Source organism: Hypanus sabinus, chromosome 6 (genome assembly GCF_030144855.1).
Source record: "Hypanus sabinus isolate sHypSab1 chromosome 6, sHypSab1.hap1, whole genome shotgun sequence".
In the NCBI taxonomy this organism is placed as follows: domain Eukaryota; kingdom Metazoa; phylum Chordata; class Chondrichthyes; order Myliobatiformes; family Dasyatidae; genus Hypanus; species Hypanus sabinus.
The window spans coordinates 73,663,950-73,684,968 of record NC_082711.1 but is presented as its reverse complement, the minus strand read 5'-3'; the positions used below and the strand labels follow the sequence as shown (position 1 = coordinate 73,684,968).

Sequence of the window (21,019 nt, the reverse complement as noted above, 5' to 3'; positions counted from 1 at the left end):
CATGTCTGCATGCTTTTATGCACTGAATCGCTGCCACGTGATTGGGTGATTAGATACGTACATTAATGACCTAATAAAGTCATTTCTCAAAGACAGGGATCAACAAAGGTTTACCAGTCCATTTCCCTGGATGGTAGTACTGACATAAGAACCAGGCTTGGGTGTGTATACACTACAACTGAGAGGTATGAGAGGAGATATCTTTGAAAGTTAGAATGCCAACATGGTCATTGAAGCTTTGTGGGGAGGATGCTTCCCCCAGCTGAGGTTTTAGCACAAGAAGTCATATGATATAGGGCTTAGATGAGGGGGAATTTTATGCCTCAGAAGGTGATGAATATGCTACTTGTGGAGGTCAAGGCACTGATCATAGTTAAGGAGGAAATAGAAAAGTTTCCAGGTGTAAATTAAATCAATGGATACTGGGAGAGAGCCAGAATATGGAGATGAGATTGATCATAAGTCATGATTGGATTGAATGGTGGAGCAGGCTAAAGGGGAAAATCTAATCCTTCTCCCCTTGCCTTATCGTAACTGTGAACTCAGGTAAGCCAAAGGAAGGAGGAGAGTGCCTTATGGTTAATTCTCACTGGTGCTCCAACATAGTGGTTCTGTCAAACTTGTGCTCCCCTGACTTGGAACACCTAACAGCCAAATGCCAATCGTTCTATTTACCTCGGAGTACTCATGTATGATCCTGACTGCAGTGTATATAGCGCCAGTGGCCGATGATAATCAAGCATTCGCCATGCTGCGTGATGCTGTCTCCAAATGAGAATCAACCCACCTCAATGCATTTCAAATTATAGCCAGAGACTTCAACCGGGCTTGTTCCAAGAAAGCCCTGCTCAGCTATGACCAACATATAACCTGTAGCACCACAAGTCCCAACATACACTAAGATAAGGAATGCCTTGCCCAAACTGCATTTTGTTTAACTGGATCCCTTAGCTGTCCGCCTCCTACACAGGCAGAGCCTAAAAAGCAAGGTTCCAGAGATCAGGGCAACTAAGAGGTGAGAAGCAAAGACGCAATTCTCAGATTGTTTTGAGTCAATGGACTGGGCCATGTTCAAGTGCTCATGTAGAGATATGAATGAATACATCAAGGTTGTAGTGGACTTTATTAAAACAACTATAAATGAGTGTGTCCCACTAAATCATTCAGTGCCTTCTCCAATCAGAAGCCCCAGATGAACCAAGAAATCAAAAACCTGCTGAGGACCAAATCAGAAGCAGTCAGATCTGAAGACCAAGAAAGCTTCAAGAGGTGCAACTATGATCTCCGAAAAGCCATCTCATGGGCAAAGTATACATTACAGACCAAGCTTGAATCAATTAATGATGCTCGACAGCTGTGGCAGGGCTTGAACGGTATCATCTCCTACAAAGTTAAATCAAGAGGGAAGCCAAAGGTCCATGAGTTAGTCCTCATCGGAGAAGAGGGTTAGCAACTTTAAATTCCTGTGTATTACTATTTCAGTGGACCTATCCTGGACCCAGAACTGTCATGGTTCTGGTTGGCTGTTTCTCTTTCACGCTCCTTTCTCCCTGATTATGCCCTAATTTCAGTCATTAGATTTCCAATTACTGCTAGTTTACTTCTTCTGCACTTTGGTTGATCTTTCATTGATCTTGTTATAGTTGCTTTTCTACAGATTTGCTATGCCCACAAGAAAATAAATCTCAGGATTACATATGGTGACGAATATGTACTGTGATAACAAAATTTGCATTGAACTTTGAACTTTATATTGTCTATGCTCCTAATAGAAAAACTCTGCTTTCTGACAAATTCAGAAAAGCATCCTCAACCAGTAGACTATCTGCAGGAAGGAAAATAACAATTTATCCTGATCAGCTTCTGGCCACGTTGGATGACTAAGCATGCCTGTTGCCAAGCGTCCATCATCAGTAGAAATTATGATAGTCTATGACACAAGGTTTTTTTTCCAAGTGTTGGAAGAGTTCCTCAAGTGTAGCTATGGTAACGTTTGAACAGCGAATTGGTTTTCAGGGATTTCTGCAGACACTTTACCTGTATCATGTCACAAAAACAGGCCCTATGATCCATGAAACCTGTACCAACAGTCAACATTAAGCAATATTTTAATACTAAACCTATCTTAAGACATTTATTCCCCGCATTCCTAATAACCCCACCCTTTTCAGATTCTACCAGTCAAAATTAAAGGGGCAATTTGCCGCAGACTACTAACCTATCAGTCTAACACCACAAGATCATATAACGTAGGAACACAATTAGGCTATTTAGCACATCAACTCTACTCTTATCATTAAAGTATGGCTGATTTTATTCTGCAATCCTGTTCTCCCACCTTCTCCCTGTGATCTTTAACCCCCTTACCATTCAAGAGCCTACCAAGTTCTGCCTTAAATGCACACAATGACCAGGCATCCAGTCTTCAATGGCAACAGATTTCACAGATTCATTGCCCTCTGGCTAAAGAAGATCTTCCTCATCTCAGTTTTAAAGGGATGCCCCTTTATTCTGAGGCTGTACCCTTGGATCCTAGACTCTCTAACTAAAGGACACATCTCTCTATACCCATGCCTTTCAGTATCCTTTCAGTTTAAATGAGAACCTCAGTCATCCTTCTGAACTCTATCAAGTATAAGCACAGAGATATCAAATGTTCTATGTACACCAAGCCTTTCGTTCCTGGGATCAGAACATCTCCAAGGCCAGGACAACTTTTTTTTTACATTCTAAGCCCAAAATTGCTCACATGTTTCTGGAAAGTGGAAGGGAACGGAACACTCAGATGAAACCTATACTGTTACATAGAGAAAATGCAAATTTAGAGATCACTGTACAACCCCTGGCTGTTCCATGTGCAGCTCCAATCTCTAGTGGGAATTGTCAACTGGGCATTTGACAGTGTCAGCACAACTTTAAGTACCAGCATTAAAAATCAAGAGAATTCTTCTGATTACAGTCAACAGAAAATTTATATTAAAGCACTGAACCTATTTTAAGAATGTGGAGTCATGATGCAAATGATACTCTAATCAGAATTATTAATACAGTTAAGTATTAAAATACCTAGTATTGAAGAACATATAGATTTGCTTTATTGAATGAGCCGGCACTAACCCCACATCCTAAGTTCTTACTTTTAAAAATGATAACTGAGGCAATAAACATCACAAAATATTAAAGCAAACTGTTAAAAATATCAAGAGTTTAAAAATTGTGCACTGGCAATACTCGGTAGGTTAACACACATCTGTAGAGAAAACCAAAATAAACACTTCACATCAATGATAAATCCATTTCTCGCTTCACATATCTGCCTGACTTGTTGAGTCTTTCCAGAAATACTAACCAAAATGATCTCTTCCATTTAAATGGGGGCCATATTAATGGTAGTAATCACAGCTAAATGATTAACAGGCAAAGGAAAGCACAAATTATTTTCAGCTTTCTAAATGGGGTTCTTTTCAAAACAGATGTTGAAATCTGAAAACAAAGCATATGCCTGATTATTAGCTGTGTTTACAGCAAATTATAAATTGTAACCACTTTAAATTGCTTAAATCTGTAACTTAGAGGTAGAGAGAACTGTTATGGAAACCAAGTGCTAAATTTAATATAGCAGCATGCTCTCAAATCTATTAGTATGCTATTTGCTGGACTATAGAATTTCATGGTTTGAGTTTGAAATCAGGGCTAATTTTACTAAATTGGTAAAACAAGAGATTCATTTGCATTAATGTCAGTAAGGCTGGTGATTTTTTTTTCCTTATGGTTCAAATTCAAGAGTTAAAAGGAAGTCAGGAAGAAGCTGAAGAATGGAGTTAGGAGAGCTAAAACGCAGCCTGAGAAGGTATTGGCAAGTAGGATAAAGGAAAATCTCAAGGCTTTCTGCATGTACGTGAAGAACATGAGGATGCCTAGGGTGATGGTAGGGCTGATCAGGGATAGAAGAGGATACATGTGCCTGGAATTGCAGGAGGTAGGGGAGGTTCTTAATGAAAACTTTGCTTCGGTATTCAACAGTGAGGACCCTGATGATTGTGAGGACAATGTAAAACAAACTGGTATGCTTTTGTTCAAGTAAGGGTAACCCTGGGAACTATTGACCACTGAGTCTTACTTCAGCGGTAGACAAATTATTGAAGAGAATTCACAGAAATAAGATTTACGAGCACTTGGAGAAGCACCATCTGATTAGTGATAATCAACACGCCTTTGAGGGGATCAGGTCATGCCTCACTGAATTTGAGGATGTGACAAAGCACATCGATGAATTTGAAACAGTAGATATGGAATATATAGTGTATACGTGAGGCATTTGACAAGGTTCTCCATTGTAGACTCATTCAGAAAATCAGGAGGCATGGGATCCAGGGAAACTTGGCAGAACTGGCTTGCCCATAGAAGGCAGAAGGAGGTATTGCAGAGAGAGTATTATGCCTATAGGTTGGTGACTTGTGGTGTTTCACAGGGATATGTTCTGGATCCCCTGCTCTTTGTGATTTTTATAAATGACTTAGATGAGAAAGTGGAGGGATGCCACTTGACATGAAACATGTAACTTGACATGAAAGTGGAGAGAAAGTGGAGTAAGCTTGTAGATGACAGAGAAGTTGGTGGAGTTGTAGACAGTGTGAAGGGTTGTTGCAGGTTGCAACAGGACATTGAGAGGATGCAGAGCTGGTCTGAGAAGTGGTGGATGGAGTTTTGGAATTCATTTTGGAAGGCCAAATACAGGGTTAATGGCAGGATTCTTTACGGTGTGGAGGAACAGAGGCTTCTGAGTGTTCACATCCGTATATCACTCAAAATTGCCTCACAAGTTGATTAGGTTGTTAAGAAGGCGTTTTGTACGTTGGACTTCATTAGTCTGGATTTTGAATCAAGAGGCGGTAGCTAATGTTGCTGCTCTATAAAACCCTGGTTAGACCACATTTGGAATATTGCTTTCAGTTCTGGTTGCCTCATTATAGGAAGGACATGGAATCCTTAGAGAGGGTGCAGAGGAGATTTACCAGGATGCTTCTGGACTAGGGGGCATGTATTATGAAGTTAGATAGAGTGAGCTAGGACTTCTTTCTTTGGAGTAAAGGAGGATAAGAGGTAACTTGATAGAGTTGTATAAGATGATAAGAGGTATACTGTATATCGAGTAGATAGCTAGACTTTTTCCCAGAGTGGAAATAGCTAATAGAAGAGGGCATAAGTTTAAGATGATTGAAGCAAAAATATAAGAGAGATTTAAGATACAAGTTCTTTACACAGAGAGTGGTGGATGCTTGGAACATTCTGCCAGGGGTAGTGGTAGCAGTTATTAAACTCTTGGATAGACACATGGATGATAGAAAATGGAGGGTTACGTAGGAGGGAAGGGTCATATTGATCTTAGAGTAGGTTAAAACGGTGGCATATCATCATGTGTCAAGGGCCAGTACAGTGCTGTACCATTTTATGTTCTATGTTCTAAATATTAAAGATTAGTTATACTAAACTTAGGACTCATATGTAATCTTCTCATTCATTAATTATGGGAATGATCAGAATAGAGCTTTAAGCTTTTAGAGGAATTCACTTTATCATCTTATGAAACCACTCTGCTTCTCTTAAAATATGACTTCCTATATACATCTTTCCAATATTTTCCCAAACATGTTTAGACTGTTTTTAAAAGATGGTATAGAATTAGATTTTTTGTATGTAAATACCTTAATGAAATTTTATTCAACTAGTCATTTTAATAATGATCAGCATTCAGGTGGAAAGAGAAGTGACAAAACTATCAGATGAGCAAGATTATCACTGATGTAAAATGCAGAAGAGCTGACAGTGTTAAGGAGCTTAATTGTAACTATGCCTGCGATGTAATGAATTATAATGAGTGCTGAAGTTAAACATCCTTATAATGTTCTTAGGTTATTGACATAATGACAAAATCCTTCAGAAGTGATATTTTAAAGAGACATATCATTTTCTTTGATTGATAGAATTTAATTACCTAAGCAAGTGTGAAGGTGGGTACTAAACATGGTGTTTTAAAGGATGATTGGAATGTTCAATCAGAATCTGAGCCAAGTTTTATCCTTGACCCAACCGCCAAAATTATCTAATCATTTATCTCAACAAACCAAATACAACTGACTGGCAGCCAGGAGCAGTTAACAGCCATTCACAGTTCATCTTACCTCAGATTCCGTGTAGGTTCAGACAAATGCACAAGATCAAAATTGACCTAGAAGGCAGATATTCACATATCTAATCTTCTGCTTTGACACTGGACTCAATGGCGACATGACAGACTTTGAATCTGACCCCTCAGTTTTACAATAGGTTCGTGTATAAATGAAATTGGGTCACACTTTATAACTACTTTATTTTTACATATTTTAATTACTTGTCTGCATTATGGTGTTTATGGTTAAATATTTTTGAATTTTATAAAGAATTGTTAAATGGCAATATATATTAGAATTCTCTGAAGGTATGTCACCTAAGGCCACATTATTGCCTAGTGTTTCTTGTGCTGCTTCTTCTCATTGGAGACGAAGGTCAGATTGCTTTGTCCTCCACAAGCAAAATATCTACATCAAGGCACAGGGAGCCCAGGCTCCAGCACGGGGCTAGTATAATCTAGTTTATTTCATTATAAGTTGATACTTAAAGGAATGGAGAGGCCAACGAGCTGGCTGAGCTAATGAATATTTTAAAATTACAAACAAAAGAGATAAAATTAACGTTACAAGAGCAAAAGTCATCTATCATGTTTGGGAAAATATAATTAAAAAAGGAGGTATTAAATAGTATATCTAGCACGTCATCTTGAACAGATGAGTATGTCCACTGTTGTTGAGAGGAGCAAAGACTGAAGAAGTGTGGGGGGGGGGGCGCATCAGGAAAACTCCAGCAATCTCCTTTGTTTGTTAATTTTCTAACAATTAGAAGATTATAGATGTTATATTCTACTGAAAAAGCAAGAGGTATAATCTAGTTGCATGAGTCTAATGTCAGTGATTAAAAACTACCACAGAACATTGTCAACGGCAAAGTAATTCTTCCTCAGGGAACCTTGGATTAATAGGACAACCAGGACTGATTTGTAAAAGGCCATGCCCAATTAACATCATCAGAATTTTTCAGTGAATAAAAAAGGCTTATGATGGCACGGTTGTGCATATCTTATATGGACTTTCATAATGTAATTGATAAAGCAAAACCGAAACAGATTTAATGATGTAATAGAAGCATGTGCTAATAAAACAATATTGGTCATTTGCCAATGCTATTGGCTACACAATAGGAGAGAGGGCAATGATTGATTTTCTTTCTGGGTGGTATACACAGAGGAGTTGCCAGGAATCGGTATTAAACGTACTGCAATTTGATAAAAGGAATACAATTCTGAAGTTGGGCAGGTAAATTTAAACATTGCTAAGCACCGGGCTGAAGATAACTTAATTTTTTTTAGTGCATTTCATGGCTAAATCATCCATTTTTAACGTGTGTGTTTGCTTTGGCCATTTTCTTTATCCGCCTGTAGCAGCTCACATTCAGCACTACCTCCAGAGAAAGAAATAAGTCTGATAGAGGCAAACTGCAGGAGGATACACCAGAAAAACAGCATGGGCATACTTAGAACAGAAGAATTTGAATGCAAAGTGTGAATTCATGCACTGTGGGAAGACTGTGACTGTAAAGATACAAAAGCGTAACATTCAAAAAATGTTGAATTTGCCAATGCAAATTTTAAAAATAGTTATCAAAATGAGTAAGATTCTTGATTTTGTAAATGGGGTTGCAGAATAATCTGCAAAAATTACTTAACTCGCTGATTACGTGTCAGAGTATTGTGTGAGATAGGGTTTCACTTTTTTTTAATAACATTTACATATGCTACAGTTTTGAATTCTCTGCAGTTAGTTACATGTATTCTGCTAGTTTCTCTCAGATTAAAGAAGTTAACATCATAACTCAGCAATTCTTATTTCTAGCATTACAGCAGACCACAATTGTGGACTCTTTGACTGTTTTAATTCAAAATGTTTATATTAATAAACCAAGAGTCAGAACTGAACAACAGTAATATAACAAATTAACAATTGTATTTAAATGCATCAAAAAACACACAACTTCCTGTATAAAACAGTGAGAGGTGATGAGCAGCTTTAAATTTATCGGTGTTATTATTTCAGAGGACTTGCCCTAGGGCCAGCACACACGTGCAATTACGAAGAAAGCACGGCAGCACCTCTAATTCCTTGGGAGTTTGTGGAGATTTGGCATGTAATCTAAAACTTTGACAAACTTCTATAGCTGTGTAGTGGAGAGTATACTGACTGGCTGCATCACAGCCTGGTATGGAAACACCAATGCCCTTGAAAGGAAAATCCCAGAAAAAGTAGTGGATATGGCACAGTCCATGACAGGTAAAGCTCTCCCAAACCTTGAGCACATCTACATGAAATGTTGTGGCAGGGAAGCAGCATCCATCATCAGGGTCTCACCACCCAGGACATGCTCTCTTCTCACGCCTGCCATCAGGAAACATCCATAATCCAAAGGTTCTATTTATTTTACTGCTTTGAGCCTGACCATATTGCTAACCTTGAAAAGGACTGGCAAAGCAATTGTATGTAATTTCCTACTTTTGTTACAGTATCTTAACACTTTCTTGGCACAGGATACATTGCATTTCAGTTAGGAATATTCATTATGGGGGAAATCTTATGTGAGGAGTAGGTTTTTAAATAGACTACCTATTAATAGTCACTTTTTTCAAAATTTAATCAGCGAAGGCAAAATGTGTTTAACTGTATTACTGTACAGAATACTGAGTAGCTTGGCCCAATCAACTGAGAATTCATTCCGAGTATCGATGGTTAAAAATATGATGCTGAAAATTTGATAGTTACGAGCAATTTATAAGCCACTAAAAGAAAGGAAGCTCACTTGCTATGTGCATTATACATCTTTATGAGACATCAACACAAGGTGTTAAAATTAGATTTTGTTTTCAACCTAATGCTACAAATGGTATTATTAAGTTGCATGTCAACTTGTAATTTCCTTCTGTTCATTGACAAAACAGGTGCTTACAGCCCTGCTTAGGTGTTGAAATATATATCACTAAATGGGTGATATAAAAATCCTTTGACAGTACAAATACTCAATCCATTTAACACAATGCAGATGAGGACTGAATAGAATTCCAATCTGCTGATTCCTATGAAAATATCTGGGAACTGCACTGAAGCAAACCACTACTCTTGCCCGAAGTGAAATAAAAATCCTTGCAGTTTCCTTCTAGCTCATGGGGAGACAGAGATTACAGTCCTCTCTGCCTAAAGGTGAGAAAAATTCCTACTTATAGCTCTAATAACCTCAGCAGAAAATGGAGGCACAACAATTAAGTTAAGGACAGAGCATCATGTATCTCTAGGACACCAGTCAAATGTCAGACACAGCGAAGGATCGCAACAACAAGTGTCTATGGGACTATCTGAAACATTCCCAAATAGTCATTCACAAACAGCTTCTTTGAATCCTTTTTCCAAAATCTCCCAATCTCCTTCGCCTTTCCCAACCAAAGCATAATCTCAGTCCTTATGCAATGTTATATTTCATAATGGGCTCAACCACTTCTTCAGGTAAAATTTTGGCTTAATGCTACTTCTGCAACATGCATAAAAGTTGTACGGTTTTACCACATGACAAATTTGAATAAATTTACAATAATATGATGTGAAAAAACTTTCAATAAATCTGTTAATTTATGGAAAATACTACAAAATCGCTACTGCTGAGGATGAACCACAATCTGATCAAAAACAGTGCCATCACTAGAAACATGAAGGAACATAGTATATCAATATATATCCAATTTAACGTAACTGATTTCTAAAATTTTCTGTAACCCAAGAAACTTCCTTCTTCATCAACCCAAATCAATATTCTAACCCAGTTTTGCTCAACCTTTTTGCCCTTAAAATAATTTTCAAGTCTCAGGGAACCACTGCGTAAAAATTATTATATCTTCAGCTCATAGTACATTAGCAAAATCAGTAAGTTGTAGATATAATAATCCAAAAAAATTGTCAATGCTCTTTTTAATACAGAATGAACTTTCAGCCAATCAGTTTTGCCAACAGGTAGTTAAGCTTTTCTTACCTTTCTTGAAATTAATTTCTTTCTTTCCCTTTCATAAATTTTAAAACTCATAAGGCAAACATAATAAATTTGTTAAATAACTGGCCTAAGCCAAAATGGGATTTAATTTTTCTAAAGGTAGGCTCGGTTTATTTAATTTAAATAAAGGTTGTAAATTGATCTTCATTCATGCTATTTACAACATGAATTTTTTCCATTGACAATGTTGAACAGTAGAGTTATGAAAAAATGATAAGCAAAAGCAATATGAATAAAAATATAGCCTAAGACTGAATTTTATACAAGACTTTGAAAACACATTTTCTTACTAAGTGACATGACCAGGCTCAAATATAGACCTAGCTGGTGAAACCTGCTAGTTAATTCAGGCGAGAGAGGCTGACGTCACAGCGCAAGTTGGAAATATACGCTCATCAGTCTACCGTGCAATACAGCACTCACCAATTAACAACGGCCTCCCTTATCTCGCATCAAAAACTGAGAACGGACACAACCAAATAAACACAGTCCTACTTTCCACTGCCATACTAGGCTGAAAGACCTCTAACGAGATTGCTAACGGGCCACTGCCCACCACTGCGAGCACTAACATCACGCATTGCACAAAGTTCAAAACACAATGTTTATTTTTTTATCACGATCTCTCGTGGAACCCTGATTGAGAAACAATCTGTATACTGCATGTATCACCTCCAAAAGCATTCTAACCACTTCACTAATTTCTGTATCTGTATTTAGATGCTCTCATAAAAAGCGCAATGAATTGCAACACAACAGTGGGTACAAAGTAAACAAAACTTTGGTGTAAAGAGAAAAATATTCATTGAAAATGTGTCAGAATTGGCTGTCTGTATATATATATAAGTGGCAGTGCAGATATAAAATTGTTAAAGATGGAAGCATTTCTCCTGAAATGTTAACCAAAGGAAACAAAATCAAGTAATACGTATTTTTGTATTGTCTGCAATATTCCCCAACAAGAGACTTTAATCAATGCAATCCGCCTAGCATGACTTATGTTCATGACAATCCATTAATTTATTTATATGTTACTAATACAATCATAAAATATATTAAGGTTTATTATTTTCCTCATGAATACAGTATCACGAATGGAGTAATAATAGGAGCTATAACAGACCAAAGTAGATCACAACATTTATTAGAACTTTGATATTGCTCAATGATTTTCAATCATTCTCTTTGAAGTCACTAATGGACAAACCTTAAACAGCGAAAGATACGAGTCACTCATGTACTGATCCTTGCTTTATACAATTTTATATAATTGCTTTCAGTAAATTATGTCCAATCATTTATGTCCAAGCGTGTTAACCAAAAAGTTCCCAAAAGTCATTCTATAAACTACTAATGGCATTTAAGAACAAATTTATCCACAGAAAATGTTTGGAATGTGAGACACTACTACATGAAGTGCTGGCATGCACTTTATTTTAGATAATCCCTTGGGATTAAGAACGATGGTATCTTTCCACCTTGTGGGCTCTAAAGTGTCTAATGATGCTAACGTAGAACACACAGACTATTACCCGGATGGTACAGCAGATGGCTGATGGGGAGAGCAGGTGGGTAGTTCATGAAGTGGTGTACTCCTTCAGGCACTGAGGTAGCATTTGTACCCTGTGAGAATCTTTGGCTCTCAATACCATCTTGAATGTTCGTTTTCCAGCTTGAGTAGTGAAGGGGCAGATAGTCCCGGTGTTGGTGATGTTGCACTTTGTAGCGAGGGTTTTAGCTCATCTTTGAACCTTTCCCAAGTGTATTTTTCCCACAATAGAGCTCAGAACACAGCATCTTTTTCAGGAAATTCCACCCATCAAATCTGCACCAACCAACAACCATCCCAAACTTCTCTCACATTTGTTGATCCCAACCTGCTAAGAACATACCATATGTTCAGAAAAGGGAAAACAATTACCTAAATGTATGTAACACCTTGCAAAATCTCATTGAAATAGTTTAGTCCTGTGGTCACTACAATAGTTTAAGAAATTCAATATAAAGTAAACTAAATGTAAAATATAAATTACTGTAGCGGTGTGCTACACGCAGCGCTAAAATTACGACACGGAGTCGGTAACTGCAATCGAAGGAAAAAACTTTATTCGAAATCTTCAGCCTCACTTTTAAGCCTCCCTCAACCTGCCCCCCATGGCGCAGAGGCTCCAAAGCTCTGTGCTCGCAAACCCCCTTAGGCTATCTAATTGTGAGTCGGTTCGGATGTGCCAGGAAATGGGTCGCCACATAACCCCCCCCCCCCCCCCCCAGAACCGGCGATACACCCCCCAATGTCCACAGTCTGGGCCAGAACCTGCTTGGGAGGTCGGCCTCTGCGCCGAGGTGCCGGAAACTCGGCCGGTTGCGCCAGGTCCACATGGGCCGGTTTGAGGCGGTCCACCGTGAAAACCTCCTCTTTCCCCCCCAACGTCCAGCACGAACGTGGACCCGTTGTTCCAGAGCACCATAAACGGCCCCTCGTATGGCCGCTGCAGCGGTGGCCGATGCCCGCCCCTTCATACAAACACAAACTTACAGTTCTGTAGGTCTTTGGGTACGCAGGTCGGGTGCCGCCCGTGCTGTGAAGTGGGTATGGGGGCCAGGTTACCAAGCTTCTCGCGTAGTCTGCCCAGGACTGCTGCGGGATCTTCCTCTTGCCCCCTTGGGGCTGGTAGGAACTCCCCGGGGATGACCAGGGGCGTACCGTATACCAACTCGGCCGACGAGGCGTGCAGGTCGTCCTTGGGCGCTGTGCGGATGCCGAGTAGGACCCAGGGAAGCTCGTCCGCCCAGTTGGCTCCTCGCAGGCGGGCCATGAGGGCCGACTTCAGGTGACGGTGGAAACACTCCACTAGCCCGTTCGACTGTGGGTGGTAGGCAGTGGTGTGGTGCAGCTGAGTCCCCAAAAGGCTGGCCATAGCTGACCACAGGCTGGAGGTGAACTGGGCACCTCTGTCGGAGGTAATGTGGGCTGGTACACCAAAGTGAGATATCCAGGTGGCGATCAGGGCTCGGGCGCAAGATTCGGAGGTGGTGTCGGTGAGCGGGACCGCCTCTGGCCATCTTGTGAACCGGTCCACAATAGTCAAGAGGTGCCGCGCTCCGCGCAACACTGGCAGAGGGCCCACAATATCCACATGAATGTGGTCGAAACGCCGGTGGGCGAGATGGAACTGCTGCGGTGGGGCTTTGGTGTGCCGCTGCACCTTGGCCGTCTGGCAGTGCATGCACGTTTTGGCCCATTCACTGACCTGTTTGCGGAGTCCGTGCCAAACGAACCTGCTGGAAACCATCCGGACAGTTGTCCGGATGGAGGGATGCACCAAGTTATGAATGGAGTCGAAAACGCGTCGCTGCCAGGCTGTCGGGACGACGGGACGGGGCTGGCCAGTGGCGACGTCACAGAGTAGGGTCCTCTCACCCGGGCCCACGGGGAGGTCCTGGAGCTGCAAACCGGAGACTGCGGTTCTGTAACTCGGAATCTCCTCATCCGCCTGCTGCGCCTCTGCCAGTGCCTCAAAGTCTACCCCTTGGGAAAGGGCATGAACGGTAGGGCGAGAGAGCGCATCCGCCACGACATTGTCCTTACCCGAGACGTGCCGGACATCCGTCGTGTATTCAGAGATGTAGGACAGGTGACGTTGCTGGCGGGACGACCGGGGTCGGACGCTTTCTTAAACGCAAAGGTAAGCGGTTTGTGGTCCGTGAACGCGGTGAAGGGCCGACCTTCTAGGAAGTACCTGAAATGCCGGATTGCCAGGTAGAGCGCCAACAGTTCCCGGTCGAAAGCACTGTATTTGAGCTCGGGTGGTCGCAGGTGTTTGCTGAAAAACGCCAGGGGTTGCCAGCGACCTGCGATGAGTTGCTCCAGCACCCCACCGACTGCCATGTTTGATGCGTCCACTGTGAGGGCGGTAGGGGCGTCCATTCTGGGATGTACTAGCATTGCGGCGTTCGCCAAAGCTTCCTTCGTTTGAACGAAAGTGGCGGCGGACTCCTCGTCCCAGGTAATGTCCTTGCTTGGACCCGACATCAGGGCGAACAGGGGGCGCATGATCCGGGCAGCTGAAGGGAGGAAGCGGCGGTAGAAATTGACCATACCTACGAATTCCTGAAGGCCTTTGATTGTGGTGGGTCGGGGAAAGAGGCGGACCGCATCTACCTTAGGGGGCAGAGGGGTTGCCCCGTCTTTAGTAATCCTGTGGCCCAGAAAGTCAATGGTATCGAGTCCGAACTGGCATTTGGCGGGGTTGATTGTAAGACCGTACTCACTCAGTCGGGCACAGAGTTGACGAAGGTGGGACAGATGCTCCTGATGACTGCTGCTGGCTATGAGGATGTCATCCAAATAGATGAACTCGAAGTCCAGGTCCCGTCCCACCGCGTCCATTAACCGCTGGAACGTCTGTGCGGCATTCTTCAGGCCGAACGGCATGCGGAGGAACTCGAAAAGGCCAAACGGGGTGATGAGAGCCGTTTTGGGGACGTCGTCAGAATGCATCGGGATTTGATGGTACCCTCGGACGAGGTCTACCTTGGAGAAGATCCGTGCGCCGTGCAGGTTTGCTGCAAAGTCCTGAATGTGCGGCACAGGGTAGCGGTCCGGTGTGGTAGCCTCGTTCAGCCGTACGGTCTCCAGCCCCCCGTCGCTTTGGGCACCATGTGCAGGGGGGAGGCCCATGGGCTGTCGGACCGCCAGATGATCCCCAATTCCTCCATCCTCTGGAACTCCTCCTTCGCCAGTCGGAGCTTGTCCGGGGGAAGCCGCCGAGCGCGGGCATGGAGGGGTGGTCCCTGGGTCGGGATGTGGTGCTGTACGCCGTGCCTGGGCATGGCCGCTGTGAACTGCGGTGCCAGAACCGATGGGAAATCCGCCAGGACCCTGGTGAAGTCGTTGTCGGACAGCGTGATGGAGCCGAGGTGAGGGGCTGGCAACTGGGCTGCACCCAGGGAGAACGTCTGAAAGGTCTCGGCATGGACCAGTCTCTTCCTGGGCAGGTCGACCAGTAGGCTGTGAGCCCGCAAAAAATCCGCACCCAGAAGCGGTTGGGCTACGGCGGCCAGTGTGAAGTCCCACGTGAACTGGCTGGAGCCGAACTGTAGCTGCACCTGACGGGTGCCATAGGTCCTTACTGTGCTGCCATTCACGGCCCTCAGGGGGGGACCCGGTGCCCTGCTGCGGGTGTCGTAACTCATCGGAGGTAAAACGCTGATCTCAGCCCCAGTATCGACCAAAAACCGGCGTCCCGACCTTCTATCCCACACATACAGGAGGCTATCCCGATGGCCAGCCGCCGTAGCCATCAGCGGCGGCTGGCCCTGGCGTTTCCCAGGAACTTGCAGGGCGGGCGACAACGGCGGGCTTCTGCGCCCCATCGCTGGTGGTAGAAGCACCAGTGTTCATTGGGCCAGGGGTTGGCGGGCTCTGTGGCCGGGCCTGGACTGGTTTGCTGCCGGGAGCGTGGCTGGGAGATCTGTGCGATGGACGCCCCGCTCACCTTTTTGGCGTTCCACAGCAAGTCCGCCCGGGCTGCCACCTTCCGGGGGTCACTGAAACCCGCGTCGGATAGCAGCAGGCGTATGTCCTCGGGCAGCTGCTCCAGGAATGCCTGCTCAAACATGAGGCATGTGTGTCCATCGGCCAGAGACAACATCTCATTCATTAAAGCCGATGGAGGTCTGTCGCCCAAGCCATCCAGGTGCAGTAAACGGGCAGCCCGCTCGCGCCGTGAGAGTCCGAAAGTCCTGAGGAGCAGGGCTTTGAATTCCGTGTACTTGCCGTCTGCCGAGGCGACTGTACGAACTCCGCGACCTGGGCCGCTGTGTCCTGGTCGAGGGAGCTCACCACATAGTAGTAGCGGGTGTCTTCTGAGGTGATCTGGCGAACGTGGAATTGGGCTTTGGCTTGCTGGAACCATAGGTCCGGGCGCTGTGTCCAGAAACCCGGCAGTTTCAATGAAACCGCATGAACAGAGGCGGCGTCGGTCATTTCTGGTCCAAAAATCGTTTGGACTGTCGGGGTCACCAATTGTAGCGGTGTGCTACACGTAGCATTAAAATTACGACACGGAGTCGGTAACTGCAGTCGAAGGAAAAAACTTTATTCGAAATCTTCAGCCTCACTTTTAAGCCTTCCTCAACCTGCCCCCCATGGCGCAGAGGCTCCAAAGCTCTGAGCTCGCAAACCCCCGTAGGCTATCTAATTGTGAGTCGGTTCGGATGTGCCAGGAAATGGGTCGCCACATAACAATATTTCCTCATCGACTTGGGCACATTCTGAATAAGAGATAAACTTTCATTCCAAATGACAGAGCCTAAAATTTACAAAATGTACACAACCTCTGATACTGCTTACAGACATAAGTCCACATTTTAGAAATCAGCTCGTTATGTCATGCTTTACATTTGTCCCTCTGCTATGTATTTTCTGTATGTCCAATTCTGCTCTGATGTACACCATCAAGGCAAGATGATAATGAGATAGGACAGAGTCTCTCAATAGAAAGGCAACAAAAGCAAGGAAAGTAGATGCCATTATGAATAACCCACACAAAATGCTGAAGGAACTCAGCACGCCAGGCAGCGTTTATGAAAAAGAGTACAGTCGACATTTCAGGCAGAGCAGGAATCCTGCCAAAGGGTCTTGGCCCGAAACATTGACCGTACTCTTTTCCATTGATGCTGCCTGGCCTGCTGAGTTCCTCCAGCATTTTGCTTGGATTTCCAGCATCAGCAGATTTTCTCTTGTTTGCCATTATGAATGCATATTTTTAATGAAAGACCTAAATATGATAGAATTAGGCTTACTTCCCTTTAACTGCAAATTATAATGTGTCTTGCAGGCTGAAATCCAAGGTGGATTCAGAATTTACTGAATGATAGGAAGCCAAGGTTGATTCTCCAAATGGAATCCTATAACTAGTGGGGATCACAGAGTTTCAGTGTTAGAACCTGTTATTCATTACCCATGTAAATGATTTGGGGGTGAATGTACATTAATAATTAGTAACTCTACCGGTAGCACTGAATTAGAGGGTGCTGCTCATAGTGAAGTAGATTACCATGAATTAAAGAGATCTTGATTAGTTAGAGAGATGGACAGAGGAATAACAAATAGATTTCAACTTCGATAAATGTGAGGTGATGCATGTTAGACACTTGAACCAGGATAGGATTTATACAGTGAATAACAGGGCGTTGACAAGTGTTATGGCACTGAAGGACCTGGAAGTACAAGTGTAGAATTTGCTGAAAGTGGCTGCACAAGTAGACAGGGTGGTGAAGAAAGTTTTTAGCATGCGTTTTCAGTCAGGGCATCGAGTTTAGGATTAGTGGCATTTTGTTGCAGTTACACAATAGTGAAACCACTCTTGTGAGTACTGTGTACAGTCTTGGTCACCCAGTCATAGGAAATAAATTGTCAAGTGGCATATGGTGCAGAAGACATTTACAAGGATGATGCCTGGGCTAGGAGCCTGAGTTCTAGGGAGAGGTCGCCCACACTGAATCTCCATTCCATCAAGCTTAGAATGACAGATGACCTCACAGAAGTTTATAAAATCATGAGGGGTGTGGATAAGGTGGACAGATATAGTCTTTTCCCTAAAGTTGAAGAGAACACAGATACAAGAGGGGAGAGATGTATACGAGAGTTTGAGGCATAACATCTTTACACAGAGGGTAGTGGTCAAGGAGGGTAGAACTGCACTATTTAAGAGGCATTTAGATAGGTATGTGGAGGGAAGGAGCTCAGTAGGTTATGGGCTGAATGCAGACAACTGGGAATAGTAGGGAAGATGCTATGGTCAGCTTGGAACAATTGGGCCTGTTTCCATGCTGCATTACTCCCAGAGTCTAAGTTTCAAAACAATTAGCAACAAAGTCCAGCATCTTGTTTGGCAATTTAAATCATATCCATTGAGAACTGCTCTACTGAAAAAGCTTACAATTGCATTTTTTGTGGATGATGTTTCATTAATAATTTCTGAGTTCAACACTTTCACTTTTCTATGATCTTTCAGTTATCATTTCTTGACTTTCTACCACTTAATTATAAACCAACAGCACCACCCACAAAGCAAATTGAGACAATCAATCCTTTCATAAATAATATAATGCAGGCTGCTGAAATCTCTCAATACGTAGGCAAAGCGCTGATAACTAATTTCTACACTAGAATTTAATTCTTCCAGAAAAGAAATGATGCATGATTTATTATCAAAAGATTCATAAATTGATTATCAGCTTTTAACTGACTAAAATATCTATAAAGCACAAATACAATATACATGAAATAATTATTCTTAATTTGTGCATTTGGTCTTACAAGCTTGAAATGGCAAAACAGAAAGATACTTAAAATGATCCTACTCTGCAATGAGTGTGAAGTTGCACCAGTCACTGGAATTCATTTCATTGAGCTGGTTTTCAAACAGATATCCACATAAGTATACTTTTTCGAGCATAGCTGTCACATTGCAGATCCTTACAATTTTTTCATCTGATTGGTTTGATTGTAATTGATCATGTAAGTTTGTAAGATCATTGGCTGAAAACAAAGAAGAAAATGTATTTCAATAAAGCATTAAAACTTTTGATCCAACCTTCATCCCCCCCAAGAATTTAGTTTTGATAAGATCTTAGTTTTCAAATTAAAATTATGTTAAATTTCCTGTCATTTGTAACCAATTGCATTCCTACCTGCAATGCAAGCCAATTATCCTCTTTTTAGATTTTTTTCCTATGAATTCCTATATAATGGTTATTTACCATATTGCAGCAGGAAAGTTTGGGTGCTCAGTCTTTGGTTCACTATACACTTGTTGCATTAAGAAGATTTGGTGCTGTAGAGATATTCAGTTGACTTCAAAACAAATGAGGGGTTTAGTAATAATTTTCAAGCACTCAGCATTTCTTTACATTGTGCTCATCTCCAATACTAATTACAATTAATTTTAGTGAGCCAAAGAAATTTACATTATTAAATACCTATCAGAAATCTTCAGCTTTGCACGCCAAACAACCTGGCGTTTTGACACGCTAATGCACCCAAATGCACAGGTAGTTATTAACCAGATAGTGGTTACGGAAAATTTTGGATTGACAGTTTTGGTTCCGGACTTTACTGTTGCAGGAGTCAATCATGTGAACATTTTGCAAACTGCTACAAACTGATGTTATGTATATACGGAAGCAGTTGGAACATACCGTATGCAACAGCAAATTACAAATAACATTCATTAATGAATACACAGGACAAAAGCGAGCATTTGCAAAGCTAAAAAGGCGAAAGCGAGCATTAAACTTTGTAAATTGTCAATGTTGCTTACCTGCAAGCCCAGGGGTCAACAAATTATTACCTACAAAACATTGAATAACAAAATTAGACGATCAGACGTTCACACTTTTTTTTATAGAGAAAAAAAAACGAACGATTCTATACTTCGTGCTAATGTGACCACGATTAACGTGTTAGTGGGGTTCCTTGTTTGGAGAGCACCGTACGTGTTTGACGGTCGTTCAGTCTATCCATGCTGGTCCAATCGCGTTCCCAGCCGTCTCCGCCACAATTCTACACTACCCACCCGAGACAAGGGCTGTCCACACTTTTGGACAACGAAACCAAGCCACAAAATTACGAATGAAGGTAAATTTTTATTATTTTTTAAAAAGTGGTCGAAGTGTTAATTAATGATATTTTCTCAAAGAATGTATGCGCACTGGAAGAGCAATTAATGAAATTCTTTTAATGAAGTGAGTAGGGAAAGGTCTAAATGTACCAAAAGTGCAGATATAAAGATGGAATGGGATTAAGCATGCTGGGTCTCCCTCCAATACGACATTGCCTTGCTGTGGGACAACACATGAATCGGGGGAGCCTGAGAGGCGACAGGAGTAAGTGTGGTGGGTACTCATGCCTGAGTCGTCCGGCAACCGCGGCGTTGGTGCATAGTGTTCCTTCCTATGTTGAAAAGGGGATGGGGAGATGGGTTGGTGAAAGGGGGACGAAAAAGTATCCATCTTACCCAAAACGGCGAAAGCCAGGAGCTGCGCAAGAAGCAGGGCATCTCTGTCCATCACGATGAGCCGGCTGCATTGAACAGGGGCAGGTCTGGTCTTCTTTCAGCACACTCACTCTCGCTCGGTCCACCTCGCACAGTCCCAGGCGGGCTGCCTGCGCTCGGGCAAGTTTGTCCCAACTTCCAACACCAGGGTCTCCGCTCGCTGCGGGAATACAGCGACTTCCCCTATCCTCGGGCTCTGCTCTGTGAGTTTTTATTTCAATGTAAAAATCAAATAACACAGCAGCGGTGCCTTGCTTTTGCCCTCGATGTCTGAGTTTCCTTTCTACCCCCCTCCCCCGCGCGATTCTCGCTTCTCCAATCGATCTGCCTGGCGCAAGATCACATGGCCATTGTCAAAATAAAATGAGCCGTCTAGTCTGCGCTCTGCACCCCAGTTCATCACTGGCAGAGAGCTCGCAACTCACTCCAGTTCCACGCAATGCTGCTTCAGCTATTTCCATCGGCACAGTCGACACCCAGCTCCCCAGCATTTCGGACAATAGAAATTATCTCCACATTAGTTGTTCGCATATGACGAAGGTAATCGGCTGAGCTAGTAAAACGTCGTCTCTCAAATCGCGCTTATTTCAGTCACGTTACAACCTCGAGTCCTTTCTCATTTGCAATCCAGTTACAGTACCGGGACTCTTTGCTTTTCGAGTCTTGTTACAATCCTGGGACTATTTCGTTCTAATCCCGGAGCCCTTTGCATCTAAAGTCCGGTTACATTTGCTGGTCCGTTGCCTTTACAGTTTAGTTTCAGCCGCGGGTCACTT

The 21,019-nt window shown here is 42.7% G+C and overlaps 1 protein-coding gene across 1 annotated transcript in view; it reads right to left on the bottom strand.

Moving 5' to 3' along the window:
* The window catches only part of LOC132395018 (receptor activity-modifying protein 3-like), a 77,349-nt gene extending 56,776 nt beyond the window's left edge, over positions 1–20,573 (bottom strand). Inside the window, exons 1-3 of the mRNA XM_059971345.1 lie at positions 20,205–20,573; positions 19,509–19,538; positions 18,550–18,727 (exon numbers count right to left, since the gene is read on the bottom strand). Of these exons, the coding sequence (XP_059827328.1) occupies positions 18,550–18,727; positions 19,509–19,538; positions 20,205–20,256 (260 nt within the window). The 5' untranslated portion in view covers positions 20,257–20,573. The remainder of the gene's footprint in view (positions 1–18,549; positions 18,728–19,508; positions 19,539–20,204) is intronic.
* Between the last annotated feature and the right edge of the window lie 446 nt (positions 20,574–21,019).